Genomic DNA, 18439 nt, shown 5'->3' with positions numbered 1-18439 from the left:
CAATTTCTGATCATCTGGTCATCACCCTGGACATTATTACCCCCTCTCCCACTGCCAAACACTCAAGAACAATTACATTCCGTAACCTGAAATCAATCAGTCCCATCGCTCTCTCTGCATCCATATCCCATGCCTTCCGCAGTTCTTCGCTTCCCTCAGATCCAACTGCCTCTGATCTTGTCAACTTCTACAACCACACACTCTCCTCCTGCCTCAACCAAACAGCCCCCCTCAAAACTGCCTCAGTCTCCTTCTCCACCTCCGCCCCTTGGTTCACCCCAGATCTCCACAATCTCAAAAAACAAAAAAGACAACTTGAAAGGCTCCATAAAAAATCCGGTCTCATTGTCCATGCCCAAGCCTACAAACAAGCTGTAACCACATATAACTCCGCCCTCAAAACTGCCCGGTCCAACTTCTACTCACAACTCATCCACTCAAATTCTTCCAACCCCCGCACACTATTTTCCACTTTTGCAAAACTGACTAAACCCAAGGACAATATAACCTCCACATTCACTACTGACAAATGCAATAACTTCCTGTCATCCTATCATACTAAAATCCATTCTATACACTGTTCACTTGCATCCACTTCCTCCGCTTCTTTTCCCTCTGAACATGAGCACGCTCCACTCGCACTCCATTGCCTTCCTTCCTTCTCTCCTCTGTCTCCCTCCGAAACCACCAAACTTCTCACAAACATGAAATTCTCCAACTCTCAGCTTGACCCGATTCCATCTTCCCTCCTTAAAACCTGCATACCAACTCTAATCCCTCTCATCACCAGCATCATCAACACTTCCCTTACCTCTGGATCTGTCCCATCCCCACTCAAACTTGCCTCCATCACTCCACTCCTGAAAAAACCCGGCCTTAACCCTGACAACCTGGACAACTTCAGACTCATCTCCAATCTCCCGTTACTTTCAAAAATTTTGGAACGCGCCGTCATAACTCAAGTCCACCAACATCTCCACACCTCCCATCTCTTCGAAAAATTTCAATCCGGATTCCGTTCACACCACAGCACAGAAACAGCACTTCTTAAAGTTACAAATGATCTCCTCCTCGCCGCTGACTCTGGTTCCATATCCATCCTCCTCCTCCTCGACCTCTCCGCAGCTTTTGACACAATAAACCATACCATCCTCCTCCACCGTCTACAATCAATTGGCATCTCCGGCACAGCACTCCTCTGGTTTACTTCATACCTCTCTGACCGTCACCACTTTGTCTCTGTCAACAACTGCAACTCCCACACTTCCCCTGTCACCCACGGCGTCCCCCAAGGTTCCGTGCTCGGCCCCCTCCTATTTACCATCTACATGCTTCCCCTCGGTCGGATCATCCGCCACCATGGACTCAACTTTCACTGCTATGCTGACGATACCCAACTCTACATCGCCACCAAATCCATCACCCCGGTTATCTTCTCCACCATCACTGACTGTATCTCCGACATCAAAACCTGGATGGACAATAACTTTCTCAAACTCAACAGCAATAAAACTGAACTTCTCATCACCGGTCCCAAATCTCTCCTCTCCTCTGTCCAGAACTTTACCCTCCACATCGACGGTCACAATGTCACCCCCTCCCCCTCTGTACGCAACCTCGGCATCATAATGGATTCCACTCTCTCATACCAAACGCACATTAACCACATCACTAAAACATCCTTCTTCCACCTCCGCAACATTGCCCGCCTCCGCCCCTCCCTTACCCAGTCAACAGCAGAAATCCTCATCCACGCATTCATCTCTTCCAGACTCGACTACTGCAATAGCCTCCTCTATGGACTTCCCACCACTCATCTCCAAAAACTGCAATACATCCAGAACTCTGCTGCCCGCCTCCTCACCCATACCCGGTCCAGAGAACACATCACCCCGGTCCTCAAACAGCTCCACTGGCTCCCCGTTCAATATCGGATTCAATACAAGCTCCTCCTCCTCACTTATAAGTCCCTCCATAACCTGGCTCCGCCCTACCTCTCTGAGCTTCTGCAACAACACCAGCCCACCCGCCACCTCCGCTCAGCAGGCACCAACCGCCTCACCCCTATCATTCGCACTAACCGCCGAACCCTGGGGGACCGAGCCTTTGCCATCGCCGCCCCCACCCTTTGGAACTCACTCCCACAGCCTATTAGAAACTCTGACTCATTGCCTTCCTTCAAATCGGTGCTCAAAACCCACCTGTTCAAACTAGCTTTTCCGTAAACCCCATTTTTTGTTTTTTCCCTCATGTAAAGCGTCTTTGAGTGTCCAAAAAAGCGCTATACAAGTTCGATTTATTATTATTATTATTAAAAAACCAGGGCATGTGTGTCAATAGTTACTATCAATTAAGATATCAAAGTAGTGATTGCACATATTTCCATGCCTCTTCATTCACTCAGCCCTAAACGTTCAAAGTTTACTATCTGGATTGTTGTATTAGGTTGTATTTATCTTTCAGTTTAGTGATGCTTCCTGCTACGGTACCAGAGGGGCTAAGAGGTAACACGCCATGTGTTTGTGTTTCTCCTCAGGGAGATAGAGGGGACCGAGGGCCAAGGGGACTTTCAGGGTCTCCGGGACCCGTTGGACCTGCTGGAGCTAAGGTTTGTTGAATAAGTTAGCCCTAGGTATTAGCAGAACAAGGTTTACTTTGGTAATCCCCAAAGGGACAATCAATTCTTCCACTCATAGTTCCTATTTCACAAATAGACGAGAGCAGGCACGTGATAGACCCCTAATGGTGAGAAAAGTGCCCCTTCTACTGGAGCTAAAAAAAATGTCATTCATCAATATTTAATTCAATTCTATTCATTGTATTTTGTATAGCCCTGTACGGTGTGGGTGCGTGGGGTGAAGACACGGCACAGGACCGCAGGGTGGTGGGTTTCCAAATGCTTTTATTCATGCACTCAATTAAGTCACTCGCTCGCTCGGTCGGTCCTTCTCCTTCCTCCTCGCTCGCCTCACTGTTTATAGGGGCGAGAGGAAACCCGTTAATTCCCCCCAGCTGGTTGCCAAGTGTTTCCACCTGGCACTGTTCTTCGAGCCACTCCCCCTCTCTCCCCCTGCAGCCGAGCCGAAACCACGCCCGCCACCACAAGCCCAAAATAGCAAATTACAAATTTGCCTCAGAGTGCTTTACAGTCTGTACACATGCAACATCCTCTGTCCCGAAACCATCACATCAGCACAGGAAAAACTCCCCAAAATATGAAAAAACGCTTCAATGGGGGAAAAAGGGAAGAAACCTCAAGGAGAACGTCAGAGGAGGGATCCCTCTCCCGGGATGGACAGACTGCAATGGATGTCATGTGTACAGAATCAACAATGTAAAACATGTACAATACATTCACTTTCTCTTACAGAAAAAACAAATTAAGAATAAAAATGATTCTGTCTGTCATCAATCCCCTGCAAATGTGTTTTGATATCTGACGGGGCATTTATCTGAGTAATTATGAGAATTTCAACCCGACATGCTCCTCGGTGCTCCTAATCCCCGCCCCTTCCTCCTCCTCCTCCTCCCCTTAGTGCGGGTGCAGCATCGGACCAACAGGTAATGACGGAGTTCATGCAATCCCCCAACGTTGTTTAGTGATAAATTAACCACATTAGCGCTGCCGAAAACAATTAAAATTAGACAAGTTCACAAGTTTTGTTTATTATACAATTAGTATTGAAACAAAAGGTAGGTCTTAAGTTGAGCCTGAACAGCAGTGGGTTTCCCACCGAGCAGTTAGAGGTTTGGCATGTTGCTCACGGAGATGGACTGGCTACCAGTCTGCATTTTGATCTTGGTCCGTGTGGGACAGTACTGATCACCCTCCAGTCCGCTAGCCAAGTCCCAACAGACTAGGGTACGACCCCCGAGCTCCATTTGATCAAACAACTGACATAGGTATGTGAGAAATCCAAAACTGGATCCAACACTTTTCTCTCACAGCTTCCACGGAAACAGAGCGGGTAAGATAAGGTTGTGGTTAAGAGGTTTGAAGCTCCAGTGAGTGACAGATGGAAACCTCCACAATCAAGTTGAAGCGCAAAGACTGGGACTGGCCCGAATTGGAAAATGTAAAGGGGTCATGGGCCAAATAGTAGTACATGCATAGTCTTCAACTAGAAACCCCCATGTGCCATACATAATGTGTTCAATGTCAAAACAAGAATGCAGGACATTACAGTTGTTCATTGGTGTGGTCAATTACAAAAATAACTTTTGTTCTATGATAAAATTCTGTTTAATAAATTCAATAGTTTAAAGGTATGTTACCCTAGCCCATAATGACCGCATACAAGGAATTTGACTGCAGTTTTTCTGTTGCTCTACACCTACTTACAGTTTATTTTTACAAAAAACAAGAAAAAGATTAAGATAAAAACAAGGACAAAGTTAAAAGTAAAACATGTACAAAGTTAACTTGTACTGATAGAAGCCTTCTACTTTAAGCTCTAGAGAGGAAATGGACGTGTACTACAAATGTTTTCTTTTCTTTTCAAGGTTTTTCTTGACCAAAGCTTTTATGTGCTTATAGCTTGCCCTTTTCTCACTGACGCATTTGTTTAGGGAGAGCCGGGGAGTCCGGGAACGATGGGCCTACCTGGAATGGCTGGGCGTGGCTTATCGGGAGCAAAGGTAATGACACAGAGGAAATCAGTTGACAACGCAAACACACGTACATGGACAGACTCTGACTGATGTCTTTACACCTGCGACAAAGTGACAATTGACATTAGTAAACGTTCAACAAAGAATGACAGGCCATCAGTTAAAAGCAACAAAAAAAAACGGATTTAATTTAACCAAACTCAATTGGAAGAGAAAGTGATAATAAAAAAATCTGATCATTGAGCTCAGTCGTAAATGTCTATGCAAACTGCACCCACTTCCAGTTTCACCCTGTGCACTCACTGTCATTGTGTGCATAGACCTTTTGTGTACGATGAGGGAGTAGACACTAATGTTCTGTGTGCGCTCTGAATGAATGGATAGCAATGTTCCATTCCTTTGTCCAGCAATGTCAAGATTTATTTTAAGTAAAAAGTAATCATTACATCTACTACAATAAGACCGATGAGGTAAGAAAACAAACAACCAAAGAATATGGTATTTACTGAATTAAACGTGCATGGTGTAATGTTGCTCCAACCGCAAACTGGTGTTCATGTGTGTGTGATATCAAGGTCATCTTTGTTGTGGAAGTTTTTGGAGAAAAATTTACCTGACACGGTGCCCAGTTTTCTTCAACAACAACAAATAAAACAGAACATATATTTGATGTTGCGTTGTTGCATATCAAAGCACATTATTTGTATGCTTGTGGTCTACACTCACCGGCCACTTTATTAGGTACACCTGTCCAACTGCTCGTTAACACTTAATTTCTAAGCAGCCAATCACATGGCGGCAACTCAGTGCATTTAGGCATGTAGACATTGTCAAGACAATCTCCTGCAGTTCAAACCGAGCATCAGTATGGGGAAGAAAGGTGATTTGAGTGACTTTGAACGTGGCATGATTGTTGGTGCCAGAAGGGCTGGTCTGAGTATTTCAGAAACTGCTAATCTACTGGGATTTTCACGCACAACCATCTCTAGGGTTTACAGAGAATGGTCCGAAAAAGAAAAAACATCCAGTGAGCGGCAGTTCTGTGGGCGGAAATGCCTTGTTGATGCCAGAGGTCAGAGGAGAATGGCCAGACTGGTTCGAGCTGATAGAAGGGCAACAGTGACTCAAATAACCACCCGTTACAACCAAGGTGGGCATAAGAGCATCTCTGAACGCACAGTACGTGGAACTTTGAGGCAGATGGGCTACAGCAGCAGAAAACCACACCGGGTGCCACTCCTTTCAGCTAAGAACAGGAAACTGAGGCTACAATTTGCACAAGCTCATCAAAATTGGACAATAGAAGATTGGAAAAACGTTGCCTGGTCTGATGAGTCTCGATTTCTGCTGCGACATTCGGATGGTAGGGTCAGAATTTGGCGTCTACAACATGAAAGCATGGATCCATCCTGCCTTGTATCAACGGTTCAGGCTGGTGGTGGTGGTGTCATGGTGTGGGCAATATTTTCTTGGCACTCTTTGGGCCCCTTGGTACCAATTGAGCATCGTTGCAACGCCACAGCCTACCTGAGTATTGTTGCTGACCATGTCCATCCCTTTATGACCACAATGTACCCAACTTCTGATGGCTACTTTCAGCAGGATAAAGCGCCATGTCATAAAGCTGGAATCATCTCAGACTGGTTTCTTGAACATGACAATGAGTTCGCTGTACTCAAATGGCCTCCACAATCACCAGATCTCAATCCAATAGAGCATCTTTGGGATGTGGTGGAACGGGAGATTCGCATCATGGATGTGCAGCAGACAAATCTGCGGCAACTGTGTGATGCCATCATGTCAATATGGACCAAACTCCCTGAGGAATGCTTCCAGCACCTTGTTGAATCTATGCCACGAAGAATTGAGGCAGTTCTGAAGGCAAAAGGGGGTCCAACCCGTTACTAGCATGGGGTACCTAATAAAGTGGCCGGTGAGTGTAAATTGTCATTTAACATAATAAAAACCTTGGAAATTGGCTTGGTTCATAGATGAGGGAAAGCTGGTCCACTGTAGAGCTGAGGCCTGACATGGAGTTAACTGACAGGTTAACAATACCCATTTTCTCTCCTATATTAAATTTAGTTTGATTTGAAACATCAAAGTGTAGAGTAGAGTAAGAGTAACCTTTTGTAAAGCAAACTTATCTGTTTACCACAACTTTGATAGTTTCTCTTGACACACAACACGCTACGCAATTTGTAGGGGGTCTATGCAGTAAATGTATAAAATGTATTATGTGTGTATTATGAGTTTCAATAGTGGGTTACCTGTCCAAATGACAGGGAGATCCTGGTCCCATTGGACCAGCTGGACCTGTTGGAGAACCCGGTGTAGGAATCATTGGGCCGAAGGTAACACAAGCTCCCAATATTTTAACCCTAGAAATACAGAATGCCGGCAGCAAAACCCCCTCCCTCCTGGTAGTCACTCACTATTTGAGCTGCTCTGCTGTTTCTCTGTCAGGGTAGCAAAGGAAATACTGGCCTTGTGGGCCCACCAGGAATGAAGGGGGATGGCTTCCCAGGACCACAGGTGAGAGGAAAAAGTCATCCAAAGTGAGAAATACAATCAAAGGATGCTCATATTAAATGCAAAACATTGGAATGTTCTCATTCATTCATTCACTGCTTGTATAAAAAGCAGTGAACTGTAGCGTGAGCTAGTTGGATGGTTTGTTTTGGGGTAAATAGAATAAAGGCAGGCTTGGAAATGAACAATACTTCCTGTGACCATCAGGGGCTGCCTGGATTACCAGGACTGCAAGGAGAAATGGGACCGGAAGGGAAAGGTCTGCCTGGACCCAAGGTGAGGTTGTAAAACTCATAGCAGTCTTGTTGATTCCTGATTGGAACAGACTGTTGACTTATATTGTTAGTGCCATTGAAAGGAGAATAGTATACAAGGAACAAACGAAATGTTATAAAATGCGTTGGATAGATAAGATGGATATGCAGTTTTAGTGCAAGTTTGTTTTGTCTGTGTGCAAGGGTGACAGAGGCTTGTCGGGTGTGCCGGGGCCCTCTGGTCCTCCAGGAATTGGACTTTATGGACCAAAGGTTAGTGTGTATGTGTATCTGCAGTATGAAGGGGGAGTTACACAAGCCTGTTTCTATTGTTCTTATAAACCATTTCCTCTCCATCATGATGTTGGCCTAATAACTTGACTAATGCTGTGATGCATTGTTTACCCAGGGCTCTACAGGGCAGCCTGGTCCACCAGGCCTGCTAGGGCCTCATGGAGAGGGCATCCAGGGACCAAAGGTAGACAATAATAACACTTGATAAGACTGGTATGATGTACTTTCAGGCAATGGGAACTCATGAACGGTACTTTCTTGATTTGGAGCTGAGCCTGTTGACCCATTAGCTTGTCTTGCAAGGAGAACCATTGTCTCAACTTAATCAAATTACTCAATGGACGAGGCTTGAAGATATGCAGATATTACAGATGATGGTCTTGTTGTGCTGACCGATTCATGCGTCTTTCATTTTAGGGAGAACCTGGGTTTCAGGGGCCAATGGGTCCTCGGGGACCACCAGGGGACAGTTTTCCAGGAGAGAAGGTACTTCCAATGGAGCTACTGTATTGCCATAGGTTGCATGGCCTTTATGTATTGCCACCAGTGCTGCTAATGTTTTGTAATAAAGAGTGCTTCTACGCACACAGGGTAACAGAGGAAAACCTGGAGTTCGGGGAAAGAAAGGAGACAGTGGAAATTATGGGAAACCAGGATCTACTGGACCTATGGTAACTTCCCAATCGCATAATTTGTCCACTATTTAACGGTTCAATGGGATGGGTTGGTTTTCCTGTTATAATTTGTTACTGGGTCACGTTTATTTTCCTTCTTGTAATGGAGCTAAGAATAAGGGTCCTGGTAGCACTTTTTTGTTATTAGGGCCTGAAAGTTAGCGACTGAAAGTTAGCAACTGAAAATTTGCTCTCCAGCGCCCCCTGAAAGTGCTCCCTGTGGAGAAAATGTTTGCCCAGTTTCACCAATTGACTTGAAATTTTGCACACAGGTACTCTTGGATATGTTCTACAAAAAAGTAAATCATGGTATGCAAATGCGCCTAGCTAGATTTTTCACCATCAGGAAATCATTGTTAGGTTGATGCCATATTAATATCTCATTGGGTTTTAAAGTTATGGACCAATAAAGTTGTAGGGGGTGTTGCCTAAAAGTGAAAGACATATAACTTCAAAAGTAATTGGCCTGTTCTCACCAAATCTCTAGGATATGTTTTGAGTCCCTGAGCATCCCCAGATGTTTTCAGAATATTTGAACATTAGGGGGCGCTGCAGTCATTCTCTGAATTTTTTCTTGTTTGTTGCAATATCTATCGTATTTTGGATTTACAAACGGACAAAGTTTTAATCCGATCAATTTCAAATTCTGGCAAATTGATCCGAACACCTATCTGGTCAAAATGTATTCAAAGCTACTGTTTTTGTTAAACTACCTGGGCGTGGCCTGGCGTCCATTTTGGTAGATTTTGGACGATTTTCTTGAAAATGTCTAAGGAACATTCATATTTCTGGCCAAAATGTCTAATTTGTGATGGTAGTGTAGGCCTTAAAATATTCCCATGCAGTGATTTTCAAAAAACTATAGCGCCACCTATTGGCTCAGATGAACACAAAGTTTTTACACTTTTATCTGCGATTCCTAGCTCTTAAACTGATCGACCTCAAATCTGTAAGCCTTTGATAATAATTCACATTGAATATTGAGAGTTTTTGAAAAACTTTGTTGCCATCACGACACAGTCTTCGCACGAAAGTTCAAGCCCATCTTTTGGTGCCTTGGCAAATTCAAAACCTTTTGAAAACTTCTGTCAGTGTCCTAGATGATAATGTGGAGTTTTGGTTTAAAAGTGGTAAATTGCCTCAATAGCGCCCCCCCGGAAGATTTCAATGAAGCCGCCCATGCGCCCTGATTGACCTACAAAAATGATTTTTAAACAAATATATTACAGGGAGACCTAAAAAGAAGTCTCTTGGGACCAAGCTCTAAAACAAACAGGAAGTCAGTTATCATTTTTTTGGTGTGAATATTCCCTCTACTTTTTGCACTTTCTAGACGCTATACTTTGACGAACCACTCTTGATTAAACTTGGAAAACACATTTACAGTTAAAGATGTAGTTACCTCATGATTTCAATGGTTCCTAATGGCATTTTGGCTCAATAACGCCCCCTACACGTATTCATAAAGCTGCCCAGAAACTGCTTTGATCCAGGTGCACTCATTGGAAGGCCACAGCTTTGATATAGCTGTGCATATTGCTCCTGCATATCAGCAGAATAGGAATGAAAATAATAAATCAATTTGGTCAAATGTCCCACTGTGACCGACATGACTGGACCTCTGTCCACATCCTCACTGAAGATAAATGATCCACTTGATAAAAGCACAGCTCTGCTCTCGTCAGGGAGCCACCCACGTTGTCATACAGCAGATGTAGTTCACAGGTTATTTCTTGATGGAACAGAAGTGGTGTGATTACATTACATTACATGTCATTTGGCTGACGCTTTTATCCAAAGCGACTTACAATAAGACGGATTAGCTGTCGTCCTTTGCCTTGACTGAATTCAATTCAATTCAATTCATTTTATTTTGTATAGCCCAAAATCGCAAATTACAAATTTGCCTCAGAGGGCTTTACAGTCTGTACACATGCAACATCCTCTGTCCCGAAACCCTCACATCGGCACAGGAAAAACTCCCCAAAATATGAAAAAAACCCTTCAATGGGGAAAAAAGGGAAGAAACCTTAGGGAGAACGTCAGAGGAGGGATCCCTCTCCCGGGATGGACAGACTGCAATGGATGTCATGTGTACAGAATCAACAATGTAAAAGATGTACAATACATTCAATTTCTCTAACTGAAATGATACAAGTAATTGCAAGTAGCAGAAGAGGTGTACGGCAGGACCACTGCAGGGACAACCTCCATCAGATCGAACCACCATCCACAGAGGCTTCTGTGGGGAGGGAGAGCAGAAAGATGTTGGTTTTTGATGACAGTAATATGAATCATATTTAAAGTAATGATGATGGCAGCAGCAGGTGTCAGCAGAGCCATGAGCCAGGAGTTAGAACCGGGGTCCGCACGAAACTATGATCCACGGAGACCTGCTAGGCGAGAAAGCACAAAAAACTCCCGGAAAGAAGCTTAATTAGTGATGTACATTAATAAAGCATGGATGATTGTGGGAGGAGAGAGTGAGAGTGAGAGAGGGGCTCGGTGTGTCCTAAGAAGTCCCCCGGCAGTCTAAGCCTAGAGCAGCTTAACTAAGGGCTGGTCCAGGCTAACCTGAGCCAGCCCTAACTATAAGCAATATCAAAGAGGAACGTTTTAAGCTTTATCTTAAATGAACTGACCGAGTCTGCCCCCCGGACTGAAAGTGGAAGCTGGTTCCACAAAAGAGGAGCTTGATAACTGAAGGCTCTGGCCCCCATCCTACTTTTTAAAACTCTAGGAACCACAAGTAGCCCAGCATCTATGGAGCGTAGATGCCTTGTAGGACAATACGGTGTAACAAGCTCTTTAAGATAAGACGGTGCCTCACCAGCAAGTGCCTTGTAGGTGAGGAGAAGTACCTTAAATTCTATTCTTGATTTAACAGGAAGCCAGTGCAGAGAAGTTAATACAGGAGTTATATGATCCCATTTCTTAGTTCTTGTTAATACACGTGCTGCAGCATTCTGAATCAGTTGGAGAGGTTTAAGCGATTTACAAGAGCAGCCTGATAACAAAGAATTACAGTAATCCAGTCTAGAAGTAACAAATGCATGAACTAGTTTTTCTGCATCACTTTGAGACAGGAAGTTCCTGATTTTTGATATATTCCGTAGATGAAAAAAGGCAGTCCTTGAAGTCTTCTTTATATGAGAGTTAAAGGACATATCCTGGTCGAAGAGAACTCCAAGATTTCTGACGGTGCTGTTGGATACCAGAGCAATTCCATCCATAGAGACTGTATCACGTGACAGCTGACTTCGAAGGCGCTCTGGGCCTATCATGATAACTTCCGTTTTTTCCGAGTTTAACATCAGGAAGTTGCAGGTCATCCAGGTTTTGATGTCTCCAAGACAGTCCTGAAGTCTAACAAGTTGGTTGGTGTCTTCTGGCTTGATCGATAGATACAGTTGAGTATCGTCTGCATAACAATGGAAGTTTATGCGGTGTTTTCTGATAACGTCGCCCAAAGGAAGCATGTACAGGGTAAATAGAATCGGTCCAAGCACAGAACCTTGTGGGACTCCGTGACCAACATTCGTGGTCCTCGATGATTCACCGTTCACAAACACAAACTGGGATCGATCCGATAAATAAGATTTAAACCAGCTGAGTGCAGTTCCTTTGATGCCAATCAAGTGTTCCAGTCTCTGCAGCAGGATACGGTGATCGATGGTGTCAAATGCAGCACTGAGGTCCAGCAATACAAGAAAAGATACAAGTCCTTGGTCCGATGCAAGTAGAAGATCATTTGTAATTTTCACCAGTGCCGTTTCTGTGCTGTGATGCATTCGAAATCCTGACTGGAAATCCTCGAACAAAGCATTGTTTTGTAGAAAGTCACATAATTGATTCGCGACAGATTTCTCCAGGATCTTAGCGAGGAAGGGAAGATTAGAGATGGGTCTGTAGTTAGCCAACACCTCTGGAGCTAGGGTAGGTTTCTTCAGAAGAGGTTTAATTACAGCTACCTTGAAGGACTGTGGTACATGTCCTGTCAACAAAGACAGATTCATAATATCCAGTAGGGATGTTCTAATTAACGGAAAAACTTCCTTAAGCAGCTTAGTTGGAATCGGATCCAGGAGACAAGTGGAAGAGTTGGATTTCAAAATTGTAGAAGTCAGTTGATCAAGGTTGATGGAAGAGAAACCATCCAAGTAGGTATCAGGGCCCACGGCTGCGTCCAAGGATCCTACATCCGCGGACGGGTTGGCTCCGGTTGGGGGTAGTAGACCATCAATTTTCTCTTTGATAGTCAGAATCTTATTATTGAAGAAGTTCATAAAGTCGTTACTACTGAGGTCCACAGGAATACACGGCTCGACAGCGCTGTGACTCTCTGTCAGTCTGGCTACAGTGCTGAAGAGAAACCTGGAGTTGTTTTTATTTTTCTCGATTAATGATGAGTAATAAGATGCTCTTGCGTTACGGAGAGCCTTCTTATATGTTTTAACGCTGTCTTGCCAAGTTAGCCTAGATCCTTCTGATTTGGTGGAACGCCATAACCGCTCAAGTTTCCGCACAGTTTGCTTTAGGTTCCGGGTTTGAGAGTTATACCAAGGCGCGAACTTCCTTCTTGTTGCCATTCTTCTTTTGAGGGGAGCAATACCGTCCAGCGCCATTCTCAAAGAGCCTGTGGCAGTATCGACAAGATGGTCGATTTGTGACGGACTGAAGTTTTCACAGGAGTCTTCTGATATCTTGAGACAGGACACTGAACTTAGAGCAGAGGGAATGGTTTCTTTAAATGAGGCTACAGCGGTGTCCGATAAACATCGACTGTAGAAACCCTTGATGGGTGAACCCTGAATGGAGGTGATCCGACATATTTTATGTACTTTTTGCAGATATTTTAACAGCAATACAAGTAGCCTAGTGGTGACTTATCCCACCCCCAAAATGTATTTATTTTCTCTCTTTTTTGTCTTTTTGAACGTGTGTTCCGGCTGACCGCTGCCCCCCCGACATGCAGGGGAGGCGAAGGCCCTTTCAATGCTGTTTCAGCTTTAATTATTTTGACATTCATAGCGAGCGTTGTCAGGCTTATGCCATCATCAGTTTATAACAATAGAGATCGACTGGTTTTAAAACGTAGGTCCTTTTTATCATATATAAAACATTTTTATATCTCAAAATGGCTCGCCAGTGTTTGCAAACACAAGCCTATTGCAAATGGTTTAGTTGTTAATAACACAATTAGTGCTGTTTTTTTAATAGCCTAATGGTATTAAACTAAATTATGACCATTCAACACCCTTTTTGGAACTTGTACTAAATAAGTTTCTATATTTTTGGTGGAAACCACTAGCATCACAAAGTGCAATGCTAACAGACCTGGCAAATATGATGATGTTTTTGACGAGTCTTTGACGAGGTGAAAGATTGCATGTTTGCTGTGGCTCATAAAGTAAAGTATGACACACTTTCTGTGAGTTTTGAAGTAATTCTTTCTTCAGTAATTATAATTTTATTCTTTGTGAAATTGTGAATATTGAGAAACTTTTGAAATAATTCTTTTAAATCAGAAATAAAGTGCAACAGAATAAATCAACAGCAGTTTAAAAGCACAGTATATTTAGGAAAGTCCAAATGAACGCTTGCATGCTATCAGTGTTTCAATCAAATTTGACAAATTTGTCATTTTACATCGGAGATTATACCTCCAAGTTGCAGATTTGTTTTCTTGTTAAAAAAACAACACTGCGGGACGCGGGTGTACCCCTGTGTACAGGTCCTAAAGTCAGAGTGAAGGATTGGTCAACCAAACATAGCCAGGACTTCAGGTCCTGTTTGAGACCCAAAGTAATCTTTAAATTATTTGAATGGTTAATTCTTTACTGGTAAATGATGTAACAAACATACGGATTTTTCTGCCCACATAAAAATAGTCTAGTTGTTTTTCTGAAATATGCACTTGAGAATATACTTGTATTACTTGTAACTCTGGTTTCACAGGGGAGACCTGGAGAAAAGGGAGAACGAGGACTGACAGTAAGTACTGCCACAAATAACAGTGTTATATACACTGAAAGGTAAAGCCTAATTTTTTCCCTGTTTGTTCTCTTTACACAGAGAGAAGAAGTGGTCAGGATTATAAGAGAAATATGTGGTAAATTATACGTTTAATAGTGTTTCTCATCTGTTCATGTTAGTTGAATATTCTGCTCGGTTCTTCTTTGGGTGCTAATGTGTCCTGTACTGTAAATGTGTGTAGGATTTTTTCATGCCATCTAGTGGGGAAAACTTTGCCCCCTTTTGCTCTCTTTGGAGCTAGTGTTTGGTTTGTTGCGCCCCCTCCATGTTTAAATGGAGGGCTCATTCTCAGTAAACAAAGAGTCATATATGCACTGATGGAAGTGTATATTTGATTATTGAATATAAAAGAAGACACAGTTAACTTAGGAAAGCAAGTGAAAATCTGAACTGATGTTTGTGTGTATTTTGTAACAATTATAAGCTTCACTTAGACATTAAACTTTTTGTTTAGCAACGATTCATGCTTTTGCATCCACAATGCAGTTCCATTTACAAAAAATGAATCTCTGACATTTGTTGCCCAGGTTGTGGTCTCAAATGCAGAGAAAGCCCTCTGGAGCTGGTGTTCGTCATAGACAGCTCTGAGAATGTGGGACCAGAAAACTTTGAGTTGGTGAAGGACTTTGTGAACGCGCTTATCGACGAAGTGCGAATCAGCCGAGAAGCCTGTCGGGTCGGCGTGGTGCTGTACAGCCACATGGACATGGTGGTAGTCAGTCTGCAGCAGCAGTCCACCCAGGACGACGTCAAGGCTGCCGTCCGGGACATGCCATACCTTGGCGGGGGCTCCTTAACGGGCAGCGGCATCCATCGAGCCAACCAGCTGTTCCGGGCCTCGCGTCCCGGCGTGAGGAAGGTGGCTGTGGTTTTAATGGACGGGCAGGCTGACCCCCGGGACGTCATGCTGTTTGAAGAGACGGCAACGAACGCTCACGCAGAGGGGGTTGAGATGTTTGTAATAGGAGTCGTCAACAGGACCGACCGTCTCTATGAAGGGTTCCGGGCTCAGGTGGACGTCATTGCCTCCGATCCTGACGAACAGCATGTCTACATCATAGATGACTTCAGGGCACTTCCTAGTAAGCGATGCATGTCGTCTCAAACAATAGCACCACCTGGCACAATGAGTGTTTTTTTCAGTGTTTTTGGCACACATGGAGCAGAGCGGTTGTGCAGCCTGACAGACCTGGGCTACCTCTCCTTCACACACTGAGGGGGAATCAGTCGGTGGCTGAAGGAGCAGCCTGCATGAGGTGGGACGTGTTGTCCATGAAGGACGATAGCTTAGCCAGCATCCTACTGTCTCCTACCACCTCCATCGTATCCAGAGGACCCCCCCCCCCTTAGATTTATGACAAAAGACATCACCCACATGCAATGTAGAACCAGAATTGGTGTGCCTGGTGGTGGTTAGATGGTCTTGATGGGCAGACAGCACGGTGTGGTGAAAAGCACTTCCCAGTCCATTTGTCTATTGCGTCTACTGCATGTATACTGTTTTATATGTATACTGGTTTACATACGCATTAACCCTTCTTATTCTGGGTTGAGTATAACCTGTACCACTTGACCCAAAACTTGTTTGTTTTGGTACAGCTCTGGAAGGCAAAATACTGAGTAGCATTTGTGAGCAGGATGACAGAATGACATCTCTACAGAACTCCCCTTCTCCACCTGTGGAAATACACCCAGAGCTTCTAGGAGAAGGCCGCTCCGGAGAGTTCCCAATTGAGGGAAAGATCCAAGTAAGGCTTCTTTTATCTTTGTTTTTTCAACACTGTCGACCGTAGTCTTCAGTAGCATTTTCAATTCAAGTCAGAAGCTTGCTTCTGGGACTACTAAAACAGGGGCGGCCAGCTGTTTCAGGTGTGACTTATTTGCAAAGGTTGTGGTCCAGTGACATCATGTTCGTTGTATGAGGCAGCAGTATCAGGAGCCAACACATTCCACTAAGGTCAACTTCCCCTTTGAGCTTGTGGACATTTTAGAATATGAAATTAGTATCGAGAATGGCTTTAGTTATCTTTTCAGCTTGACTCTAGGGACTGTTGATCAGTCTGCCACTTTTGGTCCACAATAAAATATCTCAACATGTTTTATTTTAACTTCTAACACTAGTATATCCATATTTTTTTGTTTTGTGCTAATTAGCAAATGTTAAATGACAAGCATGTTAAATTACAAAACAAACTTAATCACCATAGAATAAACAATTATGAGAACATTTCAATCAGGTATGTTGGCATGCTGATCTCATTTTGCTTTAAACCATAAACATGAACCATCCAATGTACAATATGTCAGATTGGTCAGGTGTGGTTTGTCAAGTTGACATTCAAAGCTGGCGCCCCTTTCAGGGTCAATGACCATTAAAAGGCTACACCCATGACCACAAGTATAGTGCCATTAGGGGGAAGGCAATCCGTGATCCACTCTTATTTTGGAACATGCTTTTTGTGCATTTTTTAAAGGTGCATTTGTTTGCATTGTGCTTGAACACACAGACTGTATATTAAAAGTGGACATAATCATGGTGATTGCTTTGTCGACTGCCTTTTTGAAGACTAGACTTTGGAATCGATAATTTAGTAAATAAACATAATATTCGATTTAAAAGGTCATTAGACAAGAGATTTGGAGCATGAACTCATGTTCACAATGTTTACTGAGTGAATAAATTAAGACTTTCCACTGCACAAAAGACTCATTGAATAAAAGTGTGTCTGTTCTGAACTGTTCTGCTTCCCAGCTTGAACTCCCAGTGGAGACACCAACCAACCTGAGTCCACAGTCCCATGTGTCAGGTAGGGCCGACGAGAGCCTGGTTGATACTAACCTGTTGGTGGAGGCCTGGGAGGAGCTGCCCGACGTCCTGTTTGCCTCCCCAGGGGGCCCCAGGCTGACCTCAATAGAGGGGCCTCACATGTCGACTGGCCAGCTGCACCAGACTGAGATCAAACTGGATCCGGTCAGCTCTCATCCAATCACGACTGACTCAACGCTGACAGGTAAACCTTCCGCGTTGCAAAGAGCCTTTCACATGAGTCCATTTGACTATTTGGATTTTGGTGATAAGTATATTTCCCACTAAGACACATTACAAAAAAGATGGTTTTGCCACACATAAAAAGGTTACTTATCACATGGACCTTCCTTTCACTGAGTTCCTTTTGTCTTAACAAACAAACACACCAGGTCATCCTGGAGGAAGTCTTTCTTTTCTTTTTCTCCAAGAATTTGAGATACGATGTCCACAGTCTTCATAATTATTTGTAAATGTAAATAACCAGAACAGATTCAGTGAGGGGACGTGAGTGCAAGTTTATTATTTAGATCCGATCATAAGGGATATCTGGACACGCATTCTAATGCCCGGCCCATAAAGCCGGGTCTAAACAGGGCCTCAGTCAGCACGCGGCTGGTCATCTCCTCACCTGCTACACCTATGTCTCGTCCTCTCAGGTGAGGGGTGCAGTCAGACTCTGGACCCGGGTCCCTGTCGGGAGTACGTGGTTAAGTGGTACTACGACCCAGAGGCCAACGCCTGCGCTCAGTTCTGGTACGGTGGTTGTCAGGGCAACGCCAACAACTTTGAGACCGAAGCCAGCTGCAGGAGCTCCTGTGTCTACACGTAAAGACGCTGTGCTCGGGGAAAGTGGTGCGTGTCTGACCAACATGCTCCATCACCGTCTCCCAGGGACGGAACCACCCCCCCTTTTGAGGACTGCTGCAGGTCATGACGTCATAGAGAGCAGGCGTGGACCTCCTAATAGACTTCCAGGCTACGTTCACACTGCCGGTGCTCCTCCTTCATTTTGAACTGCTGCACATGTATCTGCTCTGAGACGTAAACGCACTGGTTCAACATGCCCCCCTGATGCCCTTTCATTTGGTTGTCATCTACAAACTTAGTAAGCCATCCTGTCGACCCGTGTTTCAGCTCTGAGCATGTTCACCTGAAAGCCACCACAGCCTCTGTACCATGAGACAGAAACGGAACATGAACCTCAAGGCAAGGTACACTAAATACTTGGA

At 44.0% G+C, this 18439-nt stretch overlaps 1 protein-coding gene across 1 annotated transcript in view; it reads left to right on the top strand.

The window, feature by feature from the left end:
- The window catches only part of col28a1a (collagen, type XXVIII, alpha 1a), a 32120-nt gene extending 13681 nt beyond the window's left edge, over positions 1-18439 (top strand). The window contains exons 19-33 of the mRNA XM_037474846.2: positions 2537-2608; positions 4570-4638; positions 6897-6965; positions 7078-7146; positions 7351-7419; positions 7602-7670; positions 7807-7875; positions 8109-8177; positions 8282-8362; positions 14324-14359; positions 14441-14477; positions 14929-15483; positions 16001-16149; positions 17154-17412; positions 17867-18439. Coding sequence (XP_037330743.2) covers positions 2537-2608; positions 4570-4638; positions 6897-6965; positions 7078-7146; positions 7351-7419; positions 7602-7670; positions 7807-7875; positions 8109-8177; positions 8282-8362; positions 14324-14359; positions 14441-14477; positions 14929-15483; positions 16001-16149; positions 17154-17412; positions 17867-18039 — 1845 coding nt within the window. The 3' untranslated portion in view covers positions 18040-18439. The remainder of the gene's footprint in view (positions 1-2536; positions 2609-4569; positions 4639-6896; positions 6966-7077; positions 7147-7350; positions 7420-7601; positions 7671-7806; positions 7876-8108; positions 8178-8281; positions 8363-14323; positions 14360-14440; positions 14478-14928; positions 15484-16000; positions 16150-17153; positions 17413-17866) is intronic.

The sequence above is a fragment of the Pungitius pungitius genome, chromosome 17 (assembly GCF_949316345.1).
Source record: "Pungitius pungitius chromosome 17, fPunPun2.1, whole genome shotgun sequence".
NCBI classification, from domain to species: Eukaryota; Metazoa; Chordata; class Actinopteri; order Perciformes; family Gasterosteidae; genus Pungitius; species Pungitius pungitius.
This window is presented reverse-complemented; position numbering and strand designations above follow the sequence as displayed.